Source organism: Chlorocebus sabaeus, chromosome 3 (genome assembly GCF_047675955.1).
Source record: "Chlorocebus sabaeus isolate Y175 chromosome 3, mChlSab1.0.hap1, whole genome shotgun sequence".
NCBI classification, from domain to species: domain Eukaryota; kingdom Metazoa; phylum Chordata; class Mammalia; order Primates; family Cercopithecidae; genus Chlorocebus; species Chlorocebus sabaeus.
The window spans coordinates 20,073,207-20,092,363 of NC_132906.1; the positions used below are offsets into that span (position 1 = coordinate 20,073,207).

At 35.9% G+C, this 19,157-nt stretch overlaps 1 protein-coding gene across 2 annotated transcripts in view; it reads right to left on the reverse strand.

Moving 5' to 3' along the window:
* Nucleotides 1-19,157, reverse strand: part of VWA8 (von Willebrand factor A domain containing 8) — a 381,976-nt gene that overhangs the window by 113,384 nt on the left and 249,435 nt on the right. For both annotated transcript variants that reach the window (XM_007960236.3, XM_073013736.1), the window contains 8 exons: nucleotides 17,521-17,659; nucleotides 14,894-15,093; nucleotides 8,428-8,538; nucleotides 7,443-7,507; nucleotides 6,885-7,010; nucleotides 5,743-5,852; nucleotides 4,920-5,074; nucleotides 618-813 (listed from right to left, as the gene is read on the reverse strand). In XM_007960236.3, coding sequence (XP_007958427.3) covers nucleotides 618-813; nucleotides 4,920-5,074; nucleotides 5,743-5,852; nucleotides 6,885-7,010; nucleotides 7,443-7,507; nucleotides 8,428-8,538; nucleotides 14,894-15,093; nucleotides 17,521-17,659 — 1,102 coding nt within the window. The remainder of the gene's footprint in view (nucleotides 1-617; nucleotides 814-4,919; nucleotides 5,075-5,742; nucleotides 5,853-6,884; nucleotides 7,011-7,442; nucleotides 7,508-8,427; nucleotides 8,539-14,893; nucleotides 15,094-17,520; nucleotides 17,660-19,157) is intronic.

Sequence of the window (19,157 nt, forward strand, 5' to 3'; positions counted from 1 at the left end):
TAGCTCTAAACTTGGGATTAGAAGATTGTGGTGCAAATCTGGGCACTGTTGTCCACTGGTGGCGTGATCCTGGGCCAGTTATTTTGGTTCTGTGTCAGAATATCTTCATGTACGAATTAGAGAGCATGCTAACAATAGGATGGGGTTTTAAGGAGTAAGTGAACTAATATGAGGAGAGGAGATCAGCCCAGGAATTGGATATTTTATACAGTAATAAAAATAAGTTGACTTTGAGAGTGCTGTTAAGTGAATCAGTCTGCATAATAAGTCCCTGACTTTCAGTCTTAGGAGTTTAAGACAAAAGGCAGGCCTCAGTTTCTATGCCTAATACACTAAGAGTTTTTACAAGCCTCTGTGAAAACATCTTTTAGGTAAAGTTATTGTATATATTGTAAAATAAATGAAGATGAGTTCTAACAGCAGTGGCCACAACCTCACACTGAAAATGAGTAAGAACTTTCTGAATACAGAGAGGTCTTTTTAGTTACTTCTAAACTGGTCAGAATGATCAAGTTTTTATAAGTATGGAATGATAAAGATAAATTAAATATCCTCTACCAAAAGGGAGCTACTTTAAACCACCTTTGTAAATTAGGATTTGGTGAGTTCCTTCTTACCTTTTGGGTAGATATCTTTTAGAGGGACTTCTCCTGGGGGTAAAATCCTCACAACCTGATTCAAATCTAAAAGAGTCACACAATTGCTTTGTTTTGGAGTCCCACTTTTCTTCTTTCCGCTATAGAACAATGTATCAGTGCCACTTCGTTTATGCAAAGATGATGGTCTCTTCCAAGAATAAACTTCACTGGGTGACTGAAAAAAAGAGATTAAAGTACTGAAGTACCATATACTACATTCACCACAACCTTAACAATGCAGACCTTTAAGCAGATACTAGGGGGGAAACTAATGTTTCACAGGTATAAGAAAATCAAATTCCTGGCTGGGTGCAGTGGCTCATGCCTGTAATCCCAGTACTTTGGGAGGCTAAGGTTGGTGGATCACTTGAGTTCAGGAGTTTGAGACTGGCCTGGGCAATATGGTGAAACCCCATCTCTACAAAAAATACAAAAATCAGCCAGACGTCGTGGCACATGCTTGTATTCCCAGCTACTCAGGAGGCTGAGGAGATCGTGTGTTAAACAAACAAACAAAAATAAATAAAGTCATCTGGACGTGGTACAAGTGGTAGCTGCTTTGTCAATAATCATAATTTTCAGACAAGTGTAAAATATACACGTTAAATTTCTTATCTTGAAATCAATTACAACTAAACAGAAGAAATATAGGAATTAGTTAAAAAATAAACACATATACATAATGAATAGAACATAATTAGCATTTTTAAAGCCCTGGGATGGCTTCAAAAGTGATTGGGCCCCTTCCCGGTCATTCTCTCTCTCTCTCTCCCCCCTAGATTTAACTCTTTTGGAATTTTGTGTTATTTTTCCCTTGTTTTACTTTAGATTTTTACCACATATGTATTTATGCTTCCTAAGATCATAAAGATATTTTCTTATGCTTTTTCTAAAGTTTTAAGGCTTTATCTTTCACATTTAAGTCCTTAGCCTATCAGGAATTAATTTTTGTGAATGGTACGAAGTGGGGATCTGCAGTCATCCTCTCCTCATATGTATAGCTTATTGTCCAAATACCACTAACTTTTGCCCATAGCAACAGTATCATAAAACACAGTTTATATGCATGTATCTGTTTCTGGGCACTGCATTTTGTTCTACTGTGTGTTTTTCTATTCCCAGGCCAACACATGGTCTTAGTTACTGAAGTTTTATAATTAACCTTGAAGTTTATTAGGAAGAGTACTTCTGTCTGGTCCTTCTTCAGAGATGTTCTGGTTATTGTTTGCCCTTGCAATGAGTTGCATTAGCTCTCTGCATCCTTGTCAGTACTTGGTATTGTCAGTGTTTTTTTTTATTTTAGCCATTCTAATGGGTAGGTACTAGTATCTCATAATGGTTTTAATTTGCATTTCTCTAATGACTAATGATGTCCAATAACTTTTCATGTACTTATTTACCATCCCTCTATCCTCTTTGGTTAAGCGTTTGTTCAAGTATTTTGCTCATTTTTTTTTCACATTTATCTTTAATTTTACTTCTATATCTACCTAAATACATTGAAATCTATGAGTTCACAAAAATATATCCAATTTTAATCTAATAACTACATGGTTCATTCTAGTTTTCTTCCTTTCAGTATCTGTAATTCCCCTCTCTAACAGTTAAAAATTTGTTTTCATTATCCTTAATGTATTTTGTTACCCTTCATATATTTACTTTCTTGCTGTATGTGACCCATCTCCCATCTCCACCACTAACCTTATTCCCTGGGCAGATGCTCCACTCTCCCTGCTTGGGTCCTGACAGCCCATATGGGGCCACACTCACACAGGGACACATACTTCACCTTACTTGGGCTCCTACATCCCACTCCAGGCTGCCCCTGCACAGGAATGCCATCTTCATCCTGCTCGGGCTTAATGCCCATCACTAATGGTTACCTCTCCCCATCATAGATGCCCTTACCTTGCTTGGGCTCTGATCTTTGATAACTCACACTGGCCTACTGTTTGTTCATTTGTAAAATTAGGCTATTTGCCTTCTGACTGTTAAGTTTTAAGAAGCTTTATAGACTCTAGATACCAGTTTTTGTTGGAAAGGTGGTTTGCAAATATTTTCTCCCAGTCTGTAGATTGTCTTTTCATTCTCTTAACAGTGTCTTTTAACAGAGCTCAAATTCTAAAGTTTGATGCAGCACAGTTTATCAATTTTCTCTTTATATATTATGTCTAAGACACTATTACCATGTTTAATAGAAGTGGTAACAGTGGGCATCCTTGTTTTATTTCTAATGAGAATAGAAAAGAAATACTTTTAATGTTTCACCATTGAGGATGATATTTGCTATAGATTCTTATAGCTATTTGGTATTAGATTTTAAAAGTTATATTAGTAATAATTTAGATGCCACTGATAACTCCATGAAAAAGTTAATAAGAGGTAGCATACTCATTTGTCAATAGTTTAATAGAGAATCCAAAGAAGTTCACATAAAGCAAGAAGGCAGAGTGGTGTGGTAAAAAGGATGTGTGTTAGAGGGCTGGCTAGTCACACTTGAGCTCAAATCCCATTGCTTAGAGTCTTTGTGGCCTAGGGGATATAAGCTCTCTCTGTTTCTGTTGTTTCATTTGTAAAACCTCATAGAATTGTTGTAAAAATTAACTATCATGTATGAAAGGGCTTAGAGTAGCACACTGCCTGTTGTGTTGTGGCCTAAAAATCTTATTGTCATCTTAAAGGCTGTCTAGCTGACTCTAATCTTCTATTTAACAAATACTCATTAAATACCTCCTATGTGGTAGGTACCACACGAAGAAGCAGGGATATAGCTTTTAATTTAACAAGGTCACTAGTCTTAAAGGCTGTAAGAATTTCTACAAGGTTAATACAAACAGTGCCTTAACTTAGCTTTTATTTTCTTTTTATAATAACATTATACTTCTATATTGATTTCTTCAATCATAAGAAGGTAATTAGAAGACCAATTTTTAAAATAGTTTTACCTCCAGAAAAAGTTCCAAGTTTTTTATAGCAGCAAACATTGTAGAAAGCATATAAAACACATCTCTTTTATATCAAGGCTGCTGTAAACACTGTATTTCAATAACATTTCATTTTGAATTATACGATAGCGATGCTTTTTACTTGATAATTAGGAAAACATATATCAGAGTCCCAAGCCACATATTATCCACTGAGTTTTAGATTTCAAATCTCATATCCTGAAGTACCCAGCATTCATTAACTATATTAAAATTTTGAGGCATACAAAATTAGAGTACTGTCAAGTACAGCCCATATTTTTACCTTTAAATAATTCTATCATCCCATCTAAAAGCCACAAAGGAAATTACAAAAATTAAATGCTTACTCAAAACACAGGGAGCTACATCTAAGGTTATTAGATGGCAACTTGGACTGAAATAAGTTTTATATTAACTTCCCCACATTTCCATCAGAGGAAGATGTTGCCCAGTTTCACCTAAAGTCAATTCAAATAGCTTCTCCTTTATAGGTAACAGTAGATAACAGAAGGGCCCATCTAAGAGAAAAATCAATTGAGACAATTAGCCATTATTCTATAATCTGGATGCTGCAAAGATATGATAAATTGGAGCAAAACTCAATGGAAAATAAATCTATCTTCATGACTGTTAAAAATTTTAATCTACAATAATGACAATTCAACAAATTTAACTTTACACAGGAACAAAAAAACCAAATATCGCATGTTCTCACTTACAAGCGGGAGCGAAACACCGAGGACATATGGACACAAAGAAGGGAACAACAGACACTGACACCTACTTGAGGGTGGAGGGTGGGAGGAGGGTGAGGATCAAAAAACTACCTATCAGGTACTATGCTTATTACCTGGATGACCAAACCATCTGTACGACAAACCCCTGTGACATGCAATTTACTTATATAACAAACCTGCACACGTACACTTGAACATAAAAGTTAATAAATAAATAAACAGAATGTGTAGATGGAAAAATAATTAACTTTAAAAAATTCTAGAAGACATGATAGAAAATTACCATTGGAAGGTGAAGCATTTAAACTGTATTACATGAACTCCCACATACGGAGAATACTCGTTTCCCCCTACCAAATTTTCTTATCATCGCATTACACTTTCAATGTTAATTTTAAAGTGTAATGAAACTATTTAGGTACAACATATTTTCTACTGACTGATTTGGAAGGCAGACTTGATCCAACATGTTTACCAGGAAATCATGTTTTTAATTACCCCTCAAACAGGCTTACAGATTATAGGTCAAATTGAGGGAAAGAAATATTTATCCAATAATTTAAAAAATGGGTGCTTACCATGAGATCTGGAAAACCAACAACTATTGTAGCATAATTGTTCTCATCTGAGAGAATTCTGTTGGGAGAGGCAATCTTTTGTTCCACAGCTGAACTTAGATGTTCAGATGATAGTTGATCACTGGAAATTTTATGAGGTATGCTGAACTCTGTTTCTGAAAAGCATCAGACAAACATTAGACACCATATGCTCCGGAAATGCTCCAGGAATTAATTTCTTGCAAGATTTTATTCTCGACAAGTCAAATGGAAAAGAACAAGTTAAAAAAGAGGAAACACTTTAAATTACATTCATGGGCTTTTGTTTGAAAAAAATGCTGTTTTTATAACCAAGACATCTTCCCAAAGTGATTTCAAGTATTTATAGAATTCAAAATTTTATTAGGAATAAATACTATAATTAATAGTTTCCTGTAGAAAAGATGTGAAAACTGACCCAACCAAGTGTTGGCAATGGTATGTTTTAGATTTTTTTCATAAGTACTATTCATCCCCCAAAACTGTGATAAATTAAGTAGAAATCCCAATAGTCTGTAGAAAGAAAGATGTTATCCTAAATTAGACTTGCAATCTAAATGTAAAAAAATAAAAATACTGATTTCTCAGTTAAAAAAATTCAAGGACAGAGCTTACAACAGTGAACTTCCTTATGACAATTTGAGATAGTAGATTCTTATTTACTGTTTCTGGTGTAGTGACTAAGTTTTTTCTTTTGGTGTAAACTTAACATAGGCTGGTGTTTTGTTCTTAAATGATTCTAGAGCTTAGTATGTGTACAAGCATGCACTCACACAGTCATAAACACAGATGACATAGTATTTACCTTGTGTAACTCCAAACCCCGTGCTGGGCGGCTCCTCTTTCAGCACATACAACTGGCAAACCCCACTACCCTCAGACTCGATGTGTGCAGGCTTAGTTAAAAGATATTTCCTGCAAACAAACAAAACATCTAGCTCAAGTGAAATTTTTCTTTTTCTAATAGTCATAAGGCCAGACTAAGAAAAATTAGATTATCTTCAGCCTCTTCTTTATAGTTCCAGTATAATTTGAAGTTTTAGAGTTTCATCATGAATTAACAAATAACTTCTCAACACTTGTGTTAAAGAGCAGGGCACAACGTGAAGCAAAAATCCAGTGCTTCCTATAAGAGAAAGGGTTGTGGTGGGGGGAGGAAAGCAACTCGAATGGGGTACACTCTTATTATCATGTAGCCCTCTCTTGATAAAACTCTTTGATCAGCCAGGAAGGGGGAGCATGACTTCTGATTTGTGATCAGCTAAGAGACAGATGCCCTCACAACTGTAATCTCCTTGATCTACTCATTTTTAACATTTCTAAAATATGGATGTATATATAGACAGAAATCCTCTGCAATGAGCTACTTCTGCTTGTCAGCAGAGGGGCAGAAAGAGTCTGCACTTAGCTAGTGGAGCTGTGCATGAGGGAAGGTGCTCAAAGTTGACACTGTCTTTCATCAAGAACTGCACAGTCCGATGGGTCAGAAAACAAAAACATAAACATAACCACATCCAAACCAGAATACACAAGATAAAAAGAGAAAGAAACTTCTAAGGTGTGAACTCTGTGAATTTACAAAAAGGCAACAGCTCTAAGGATGGGGACTGTGGCTCTTTGAAGGGAAAATCTACTTTGAAGTATTTCCAGTTTGGCAAGAATACAGTGAATTCTCAATGAACAAAAAGGAAAAAGCCCAGATAAATATGGATCATATGAAAAAGTCATGATTTTTTAACTGTTAATTTCAATGCCATTTTCTGAGAAGTGACATTTATTTTTTCTCCCCTCCTCACTTCTTATAAGTCTCATATATAGAGATGCTGCCAAACACAGAAATTGCTAAAAGACAGACACAGGAAAGACAGAACAGTAAAGATGATGGAGAATTGATAAATAAGATTGAGCTACAACATACTCCATGATACACTACATAAAGCCACTCACTGATTTGTTTTGCTCTCCACCAGAAGCCATTTGTCCTCTGCTACAAGGAAAACTGTCTTGAGATTGATGGGAAGTGAGATGGTGTGAGTTCGCCCTTCTAGAACATCCAGCACAGTCAGGCTGTTCCTGGAAAAGAAGAAAACTGTATCTGAAAGGAAATGGTGAGGATGATGGTTGAGTAATCTGGCATAATCATTTTATGATACATTATGCAACCCATAAATAGAATGTTTTTAAGACTGAGTAATAATGTAGAAAAATGTTAATTGAAAAAAACAGATATGCAAAATTCTACACTATGTCAGGGTGTGTATAAGTAAAAATAATGGAAAGCAGTGACCATTGCCATGTTAGTAGTGGCTATGTCATGGAATTGTGAGCATTAGCTTTTCTTATGTCTGTTTCTCAGTATTCTGCAATGTGGGCAAAGTTACTTTTATATTAAAACATTCATAATTTGGTTACATTCACTTTATAGTAAACACGTATAATCAAAACAGGAAATAGAATGGGCCAAATAAGAACTTCAGTTTAAGTCTTCTATAATAAAGAGCTCACCCTTTTTCTTTGTAGAATACCAGCCAGTTTTTGTGTGAAAATTCTTTACACATTTTATAAGTTTCCTAAAGACAAAATAAAACAAGATATTCACATTAAATGTGTCAGATACAGTTATGTCTCTCTTTAGCTACTTCCCCTTAAATAAAATAAAGTTCTTCAACTTGTAAAACATATAATTCTCAAACAAGCTATCTATTTATCTACTCTAAGACTCTTATGGTAAAATGGATTAAACTATATATCAAAATTTACTGTGAACTATGTACTAAAACCTCTTCAGAATAAATTTTTAAAAACAACACCAAACATTGTTAAGAAGTAACAGGCTATCTGATGATTAACCATGGAATTTACACCATAAAATAAACACATGGGAAATAATTTCTTTCTTATATTAGGAAACACTTATGACATTTTAAAAAATAACTTTTTTCATAGTCTTTTAAGACCTAAGTGTGCTGACTTGCAGGGCAGAGGGTAAACCTTATTTTAAAACCATTATTTTTTTCTGAATGGCAGAATAAATTCTCTTGTGTTGACCTAAACTATTTACTTACCAGTTTAATTTAGTTAATAAACTAAAACACGTATTTGTCTAGTAGAGGAAATTAGGTAGCATACTCACAGTTTTATATAAATCCAAAACCTAACTACATAACTGGAAAACAGGTTAAATTGACTTCATGATCAGAAATTTGTTAAAAATACCATATTCAAATACTTTTTAATTTTCTCTTGTTAGTCCAGTCCTGGCCAATCTTCATGCAAGTATAATGTCATAAAAAGAAGTTATTGATATTTAATTATACACATATCTATGGTTATATATATCATGTTAAAATCTATATGTGCGTAACAGGAAATTCTCTTGTGCATTACAACAAACCACAGGCACTTAAAGGGATGGGCATGCATGCATCTTTCTGGTTAGAAAGCTATAGAAATCCTTGGCAATTTGCTGGACAAATGTGGTGTTTCTTACAGCTTCTTCTTTGTTCCACCAGAAAGGTTTCTTAGATGTAAGTTTCTCTGAAGGGAGGATGAGGCGACGAAGGGCCTGGCCAGTGGTATCTAACAACAGGATAACATCACTCTGCAAATGATAAAAACAGTGAAAAGTTCAAGAATTTTTTTTTTTTTTTTTTTTTTTAAAGCGGCAACCTCTTGGCAACCTGACAATGAAGGTTATAGTGATAAATCAAAACAAAGACAATACTGTAATACTTAAGAAATATCACAAAGACATTAAATGATTTTTCTTAATGAAGAATTTAAAATTTTTGGTGGTTTTATGAAGACATTTCTAAATATGTGATGCAGAAGGTATTCTCTTTAAATATTTTTATGTAAAAACTATTCCCTTTTAAATATAAGCTAGTTGAACCATGATTCTGTTTTATTATCTAGTAATAACGAAATTACAAAGGTTGATGATTTTAAGAAGTTCATCTACCTGTACCAAAATTATACTTAGAGAATGCTCTGTTGAAAGCTCTCTTATATTGTGCATAATTAAATCTTACTTATCTTTTTCACAAATCCAGGTTCAATTTAGAAAACAGGTATAAAATAGATATAAAGATGAGTTGGCAAGAAATATGCAGGACTCCAAGAAACTAGCTAGTAATGAGTGTTCCTTCATTTAGAAATTCACCAAGCTTCAAGGACCTTTATAACTGGTGCTACAATAAAGTACAAACAACAGATTTCTGCAGCATTATTAGTCATAGCTATGCAATGATGTAATCTTTCAGTAATTAGGATTTTTTTTAAGAAAATAAATAAACCTTATGTGTTGAAATATATGAACTGAAATACATGAAATAAAAACTTAACATTGAGAAACCCAGAAAAAATTAAATATTTTAAAGGGATGCAAAGAAGTTGGTTTTTCAGTTAAAATATAAAGAAGTTTGAAGATTAGACTAACAGGTTTGCAAAAAAGTACCTGCAAGTTATTTGTCAGACCTCATTGTTATGCAGGTGTCTTTTCTCTCTTTGTTTTATTTTATTTTATATTTGGGGCTCCTCCAGTTATCCTAACTCTTGTGAACTTTTCATTTCAAGAAGAATTTCTTTTGGAGAAGATAAAGTCACAAAGCACATGAATAATTAATACAAACTTTGAAAAATATAGAAGACAATAAAATGTGAAGTGTTTGTTCATTTATTCCATAATATTTATTGAGGAGCTTATATTTAACATATAAAGAATACAACAATGAATTAATCATGACCCTTGCCTTCTGTCATATAATTTAGTCAGAGAAATAAGAAGAAATGTTAAAAAATGAATGATTCATCTGCAAATCTAGCATCTCAGTGTGGTTTTAATTTTATTTTACAAGCTAATTTTATGGAAGTGCTCAAGAATTAAAATAGTATTTGCACCATATAACTCACTTCACACCATATACTCTGATTTTTAGATGTATTAAAAAATTTTACTGAGCATGTTAACAAAGCTTTAATTTCTTTCATAAACATCACCCTTAGAATGCATCATTCTGTGTAAGATATAATTCTCCATTAAGAATGTGTGTTAGAAATATTCTTTTAAAAATTAACATATAACAAGTATCATTCACCACTGCTTGACAGTTTTGAAAATGGTAATGATACCTTAGAGTTTTCCTTAAGAAAAAAATAAAATTAAGTTAAAAATTTACAATCTCCATTCTAGATTAAATATTTTTTGAATAAGTATTTTTTGATGGAAAAAATCTTTCTTGTATAATAAGTATGTACAACATTAAAATGAATTCTTAGCACTTAAGCAATTTGGGATAATATTAGCCTTTGTAAGCAAAAGGAAGTCCTAAAAATATTTCATGCCTAAAAATGAGTAAGCATAAGAATAAGCAGTTGATTAAACAAATATGATCAAGCATAAAAATAAGTTAGTATCGTCTTCCATTTTTCTACCTTTTTAGGGTCTAATACTTATATATTCATAACATGGCGTAAGTGAACTGAAAAACTATATCTTTCTAAGTGACAGAAAACATATATTTCCAGCCACTGCTGTATTTAGAATTAGTTTATAAGCAATTGGCAACATGAAGGAGTTCTGTTGCTCCATCTTTTTAGATGTTAATGGTTTCCTTCTGTAAATGACTAATGATAGATTCTGTCTGGGTTTAAAAATAGAATTTTGCGTCACACATGAGTACATGTAACTGTGGCTTTGGCACTCCTTTAAGGGGGGCAGGGAGGAGACGCAAGTGAGCAATTTTATTATGTTTGTATTTGACTGGGAGAAAAGTAACCTCTGGATGACCTCAATGTCCCTAAATCTGAAATTCTAAACTTTGTACAGATGTAATAAATAATCTCATGGGGAGTGGGGGAAGGGGAGGGTCTTTATTTTTAGGCATGGCAAAGTTTCCCTTTCCTTACTTAAGATTTTATTTTAGCAAGGAATTTTTGAACAACTTCTTAAACTAACCAGGGACATGCATCTGTAGCAAAGATTTATATTAAGAAGACAAGGAATAGCCGAATTCATGGAAGTACTTTTCTACAATATTTTTGCTTCATTTTTAGCTAGGGTAGAATGAAGAAGAAGGAATTGATGGCAGTCTACTTATTTTTCATTCTACTAGAATTATTTATCAGTTGTTAAATTTCACAGCTCTGTGCTGTTCACATGGAATTGTACAGGTCTGACATCTTGACAGGGGTATATTATAAAATAGTTAAGATACCCTCTCTGGGAAAAGAGAAGGCAGTTTAGAGGACAGGTAGAGTGGAAGTATACAGACAAGGTGTGCAGGTCTGCTCAGGGTTCCGAAGCAGTTTTCTGGAAAACTTGAAACTGTGGCCAAAGGGATAAGCAAGGCAGCATATAAGGAGGCAAGGTGCTGGCTATGGAAGTCAAGCACAGCTTCACAATGAAAATCAGATTTTCTTCCATGAAAGTAATTGAAATTAAACAGAGTATTAATTAGCAATGTTACCAAATAATTGGATCTTTTGAGAAAATAAAACTCTTGCTGAGAACCTACAAATCTGGCACTTTTATTAAAGAATTTGTGTATGTAAATTTGACAGTGAATTTGACAGTTGAAAATGTGGCAGGACTGTTTAAATAAATATTCCAAATGTAGTCTCATCCAAATTTGACTGACTTACTAAATTACAGACCACCAAGATATCATGTACCTTTTATGACAGATAGTTTTGGCTACAGAGTTAAATTCAATGGCATCAATACTTCGTTGAAAATCTATAAAGTAAAACCCTCATTCCAATTTTCAGGACATAAACTTTTATAAACAATATCTGGATATTTATAAATTCTGCTCCTAGGAGAAAGTAAAAGTAAAAATAAAAAAGTAAAAACAAAATCAGAAAAATACTTATAACTCAGAATTTATGATAATTTCTGAAGGCACGGACTAAAGTTAACGTTGACTTATTTCCTCAATGAACTACTGACATATTATGCAATACTTTTCTCTTGATTAGTGAAAGTATTATTTTTGGTAGCACTTTGCTCTTTAAATATTCATAAGTAACAACACTGCATTTAAAAAATATTTTCCTATTATGAGTACTTGTTAAGTTTTCAAACTAATCTTTTTCCCCAAATCTGTAGTGAGGGAGAGAGTAGGTGATGTTTAATTCTGGTAGGGTCAAACCAATCTGCTGTGAATTTCAGTTCTACTATGTCCCTGCCAGACAAGTTATTTGAAGTCTGAGCCTCAGTCCTCTCATATGTAAATGTGGCTAAGAGCTACCCTCACTGGGCAGTTGGAAGAATAACATGAGTAAGTAAGCAATCTCTTACGTGTTATGTTGGCAGCATTTAACAATTGATCCTTATCTTTGAGACATTCATCACTTGCATTCCTGGATAACACACTCCTCAGTTTATCCATCTACTCTACTGGTCACTCATTTTCAAACTCCATCATTGATTCTTCCTCATCTTCCTGATTTCTTAAAATTTTACTGCCCCAAGTCTTAGTGTTTGAAATTCTGTTCTCTACATTCAGTTCCTTGGTGAGTTCTTTCAGTCTCATGGCTTTAAAGAACATTTATTTGTTAATGAATCCCAAGCTTGTATATCCTGGTAGAAGCTCTCCATTGAACTCCAGTCTTATCATCTATGTGGATATTTAATGGACATCTCAAACTGAATCTAATATCATCTGAGCTTCCCTCCCAAACTGATTCCTTCCCCATCTTAGTCAATGGTAACTTCAAGTTGCTCAGTCCCTAAATCTTACGGTTGTCCGTTATACTCTCTCTGACCCCATATATTGGAATTGTTAGGAAATCCTGTTGGTTCTACCTTCAAAATATTTCTAGAATCTGTCATTGCTTATGAGCCCCATCCTCCTCCAAACCACCATATCTCTTAACTACTCTCCCTCATTGTGCCTTAGCACCTACAGACTATTCACACAGAGCACCCAGAGAAATCCTTTAATCATGCTAGCTCCCTGTTCAAAACCTCCTCCTGTCTTCCCCTTTTACTCATAGTCAGGATCCAGAAACTTCAACGGCCTACAAGACTCTACACCAGTGGTGCCCAACCTTTTTGGCACCAGGGAGCAGTTTCGTGGAAAACTGTCCGATGACTGGAGAGGTGGGGTGGGGACTGTGTGGGGGTGTGGGGTGGTTACAGGATGAAATTGTTCTATCTAAGATCATCAGGCATTAGGTTCTTCAAGGAGCGCACAACCTAGATATCTTGCATGCGCAGTTCACAATAGGGCTCATGGGCCTATGAAAATGCAATGCTGTGGCTGATCTGACAGGAGGTGGAGCTCAGGCAGCAATGCTTCCTTGCCCACCACTTACCTCCTGCTGTGCAGCCCAGTTCCTAACAGGCCAGGAGCCAATACTGGTCTGTGGCTTGGGCGTTAGGGACCCCTACTCTACACAGCCTGCTTCTCACCACGCCCTTCACTTTGCCCCTACTCCAATCCACAGTGTAACCTCTTTATCTCACCTCCTCCTGCTTCCCTCTTTTTTTTTTTTTGAGACAGAGTCTTGCTCTGTCGCCCAGGCTGGAGTGCGGTGGTGCAATCTCGGCTCACTGCAAGCTCCACCTCCCGGGTTCATGCCATTCTCCTGCCTCAGCCTCCCGAGTAGCTGGGACTACAGGCGCCCGCCACCACACCCGGCTAATTTTTTGTATTTTTAGTAGAGACGGGGTTTCACCGTGTTAGCCAGGATAGTCTCGATCTCCTGACCTCATGATCTGCCTGTCTCAGCCTCCCAAAGTGCTGGGATTACAGGTGTGAGCCACCGCGCCCAGCACTTCCCTCTTATTCAGTCTTCCCCATTACACTTCTTTAAAGATGAAGAGGCATGTTTCTAGCCTCTGGGCCTTTAAACCTACTATTCCTTTTGTCTAGAACTCTCTTCTTCCAGATACCTGTTCTCCTCTTCACCTCTCTAAAATCTTTGTTTAAATATCCCCCTTCCAATTAGGCAATCCCTGCCTGCCTTATTTTAAATTGCAATCTTCTTCCCTGTTGTTTCTCACCTTCTAATTTAAGACACAATTACTTATTTTGCTTACTGTCTATCTTCCTACATCAGAATGTAAGCTTTTGAGGACAAGAGTTTTTGGGTATTTTTGGTCACTGCAGTATCCTCAATAGGAGGCACATGATATATATTTGTTGAATGAATAATATGTTTAGTGTAGTACTTGGTATATACTAGTTGATAATAGGTATACAAAAACATTAGGCTCCTTTCTATTGGTATTATATAGATTAACTTAGACCTTTAGAATTCTCACTAATTGAAATCTGTCTTCGGATCTATATGTTTTGTTTGGAGTTATTTTTAGCCTGACTCCGGGCATCTGTGCTTGTCACTAGTATAATCTTAGTGCACTAATCCATAGTAATGATGGACAGACTTGAGCATCATTAGATACTGATGGATCTCACTGTGTTCCATTTGGTGTATTTACATGGCTGTGTCTACCAAAAAACGTCATTCAGGTCTCAGATAAAATGTCATCTCCTAAAAGGTGGTATCTCAGCACTCTTTTTAATACCATCACTTTCTCAATTCTTCCTACCCCATCCCCATCACTCCCTTGGACATTAGTCTGTTTCTATATGTAACAATTTTCATTACCTGAAACGGGCATGTTCATTTGTTGGTTTACTTGTCTATCTCCCCAAAGTGAGTGGACGCTTCATAACAAAGAATCATCTGATCTCAGATGTCAATAGTGTCGAGGTTGAAAAACTCTGACTTACCTGTTTCTAGATTTACAGGTCATGTTGAAGTCTCTAGAGAAAGCAAGATATTAGCCTGCCTTTGTGGTACTGATAAAATGCAACTCCTGACCCATCCCCTCCAGCTCCTCTCCTTGATCAACATGACAGCACATCTTTTCAGTTATAGGTTTCTAATCACCCTTGCCTTTCATGAAGTCATTCTTCACATCATTGTAGCCTGGTGTGCATTACCTGCTGCTCATGGAGAACCACTTGACCTTTGAGAGGACTTCCCAGCGGTGCCACTGTCATAAAAGGGTGCCAAATGCCATTGGCTCTTCTTGGGAAGATATCAAACAAGTCCACAAAGAAGCCACTTTCCCCAGTCATATGCATAAAGTACAGGGAAGCAGGATTGCATGTAACGACATAGAGAGTATTTTGCTCATTTTCTGAAATGACAAAAAGGTGTTAATTTTGTGGCTGACAACCAATTTTCTAATTGGCCAAGAGGTCTAGTGAAAACTGAATCATGAATACACAGCTGGAACATGGAGTTGGAACTCAGCAGATGATTTGTATCATGGCTTGATTAGGCTGAAAAGACCATGACAAGCAACTTAGTTTCGACCCTAAATGTAGATAGGGTCACAACTATCTATCTGAAAAAAATTGATTATCTATTTGTTCCCCAAAGAATGTCATAATATCTTGTGATAAAACCATTAAATATTAAACAATCCTCGATGTCAGGAAATTCTTCCTTGTATGACAGTAACATGCTTAGTGCTACAGTGAAGGTCTGTTCTCTTGTTGGTTCAGATGGACACCAGTTGGTCAACATCTTCTATCTGCTAATCTTGCATTTTCCAGACAGTTACTAGCTCTTTAAGATTTTCTAGCTGTAAATAAGTAATTCCATTTAAAAAATCTTAGCTCTATGGATCTTATTTTCCAAACTTTTGTTCATATTTGAGTATTTCTTACTGTAAAATCTCTGTCTTTTCAATCTGGGTACCTAAGTCCATTTCCTTCCATTTGAAGAAGTCAGTGTTTCTTCAAATTTCAAGTGCCTATGAATCACCTGGGGATCTAATAAAACTGCAGACTTCAGGAGGTTTGGGGTGTGGTTTCAGATTCTGCCTTTCCAACAAATTTCCAGGAGAGGCTAATGCTGCTGGTTTGAGGTCCTCCCTTTTGAGTAGCCAGGCTCTGGACTAAGTTTCTCATAATCTCTTATGTGGGAACCGTTGAAGCAAGGGATTAAGCTACTTTTGCATAATAAATGGTATCAGCATCACCTATCACCCAGGTATCTATTTTACAGTGGTCATATTTTCCAAACCCCAAATTAAGACGAGATATGACAATAAGATACGTCATTTAAATTTGGGACTATATCACGCCTGTAATCTCAGCACTTTGGGAGGCCGAGGTGGGTGGATCACGAGGTCAGGAGATTGAGACCATCCTGGCTAACACAGTGAAACCCCGTCTCTACTAAAAATACAAAAAAATTAGCCAGGCGTGGTGGCGGGCGCTTGTAGTCCCAGCTATTCAGGAGGTTGAGGCAGGAGAATGGCGTGAACCTGGGAGGTGGAGCTTGCAGTGAGCCGAGATTGTGCCACTGCACTCCAGCCTGGGCTACAGAGCCAGACTCTGTCTCAAAAAAAAAAAAAAAAAAAATTGGGACTACCCTGAAAAATCGGGAACACATGTGTGTCTATGTGCGTGCATGTGTACCATATCTATATATTATATATAATGACATACTATACATATCACACATATTATATATAAAGATACAGTAAATTTAAATAAATAAGCTAACTGATAAGAAACACAAGTCAACAGAAGGACTGAAAAAGACACACTTTTTTAGTAGATGATGCAAACTGTAGATGTTACAGTGTCAACTATCAGAACCACAGAATTTATAATTCATGGATCTTTTATAATGCTTCCATTATCAACACAAATAAGTTCTAGTCAACATTTATTGAGCATCTTCCTGCGTAATATAGGGCACTGGGAATATAGTAAAAGTGTTAACAGAAATGTCCTGAATAAAGTCATTAACTATTTTCTCTTTTTGCAGGCATTAAATGCAGTTCAGTCTTTGTCTTAAACATACAGATACAAGATTGACATTTATCTTTTACCAATTTTAAAAAACTGTATATTTTTAAAAGCACGTATTTTTATTTAAAATGGCAGATTTATAGAATAAACTATATCAATAGAACTTATAGGCAGAAAAACAAGATACCAATTTTTGCCTCAACAATTCTCATCTTAGTCAAGTTAGAGACTCTCTCCCTTCCCCCAGCCACCACTTCTGTTTATATCACCTTAGTAACTGACAGCAGTTGAGGAACTTCTGCCAAAATGTACCCAGGGCCCACTGCATGAATCAGTAGGTAATGGCAACAGTCCAGAAGTGTGGATGCCAAAAATTCACATTCTTTATTTGCCATCCTTTACAATTAGAAGTTTAATGACTGCAAATCACTCCAGCCCTACTTTCATGGTTCACGTAATCACCAAACTGGAATCCGAGCCAAAAAACCCAATGTTTTTCCTTTTTATTTTTCCCTTCTATTTTTAGCACATGCCTGGGTGTGTTTAACTTTGTGCTACAATTGTAATGAGAAACAGACATATGCATACAAACTCAGCAGTGCTTATGTGGATTCCGCAATAGCATTTTGTTAGGTTGTTAGAGGAAATTAGTTCTAAATTACATATAATTGCTATCCAATCCAAGAATGACAGACACCAAGTCTATCATAAACTTTTTGATGTCTAGAGATTATTTTAATCCCTCCTTTAAAAAAACATATGCAGTAAGGAAAGATCAAAAGAATAAGCGGACATACCATGTGATGTAGCAATGTCACAGATTATATTAACTTCATTCAGTGGTATTCTCCAGGAGGCACATTCTTCAGTAAAGTTTAGGGATCTTTCTTCATGTCTTTCTATTGGATACTCCTGTATATTTATAAGTGCTGGACCCTATAATAAAGCAGTTATCTCAGTTAAGACATTTTGGTTGTCACCAAAATGTAGAAAAGCTAAAGTTCTTCCAAAATATAAACTTTAAATTCAAGTATTTAATATCCTGCTGTCTCTTTTTTCAATTTATTGATAGGCTTAGTACTCATAACAATAATAATCATACATTTGCATTTATAAAAGCTTTCACATACGCTATCTTATTTAATTTCTCACTTTTTCTTTTCACTCACAAAATATACCAGATGTAAAATCCCATAGCATTTCCATTCCTTCATTCCTTCCTAAGGCGAGAGCCAGTTTTGAACTCCAAGTCTCAGGACCCAGAGTTGTCCAAACCAGGAGAATAATTTGCAAATGAATGAGCCAGAGCCTGATACATTTCCATTGTGAAGAAGGATTTTTATGTCATTACACAGAAATGTAATGGTTAAACCTGGGTATTTTAAATTAAATGCAAAACATGTGGCATTTGAAATTTTTTAAAAAACCAAACTTACTGATAATCACTAGTGTTACGTATGAAAGAGTATTTCACACATGGTGATAATTATTCAATATAAATATAAGCAGAGTACCTAATTTAATAATGTTAAGAATATTAGCTCTGGGTACTTAGATATGACTTCTTAAAAGAATGCTAGAGATGTAAGCAAAATTCCAGTGATTTGCATGCCCTACAGTCCTTAATCAAAAATGTTGGGACTAGATATTGGCATCCATGTCCCCTGCCCACCACCCCTCTTCTATGTAGTCTATATCTCGGGGGCTAGGGGAGTAAGGAACTGCATTTCTCATACTCCCTTTAGAAAGGGTCCTGGTGGCCAGGCACAGTGGCTCCGGCTCACGCCTGTAATCCCAGCACTTTGGGAGGCTAAGGCGAGTGATCGAGGTCAGGAGAGGTCAGGAGATCGAGACCATTACGGCTAACATGGTGAAACCCCCTCTCTACTAAAAATAAAAAACATTAGCTGGGCGTGGGGGCGGGCGCCTGTAGTCCCAGCTACTCAGGAGGCTGAGGCAGGAGAATGGCGTGAATCCGGGAGGCGGAGCTTGCAGTGAGCTGAGATCAGGCCACTGCACTCCAGCCTGGGTGACAAAACAAGACTCCGTCTCAGTAATAATAATAATAATAATAATAATAATAATAATAATAATAGAAAGCGTTCTGGAAATGATTTAGGTTTTGCCAATTAAATGCACTTGAATGAGATCTGGAAGGCAGAAAAGAGGTAGTGGCCATCTTCCTGCAGTGATGGCAGACAAGGAGGCTCTGACAAAAATGAACAGTCAGATTAGCACATGTCTGGGTGTGTTTCACTTTGTCTTACTTAAGGGTTGACAAACTAGGGCCTGCAGGCCAGGTCTGACCCACAGCCTGTTTTTTTTGTAAATAAAATTTTGGTGAAACACAGCCACTTCCACTTGTTTACGTACTGCCAAGGCTGCTTTTGTACTATATGGCAGAGTTGAGTGGTTGCAACAGAATCTGTATGGT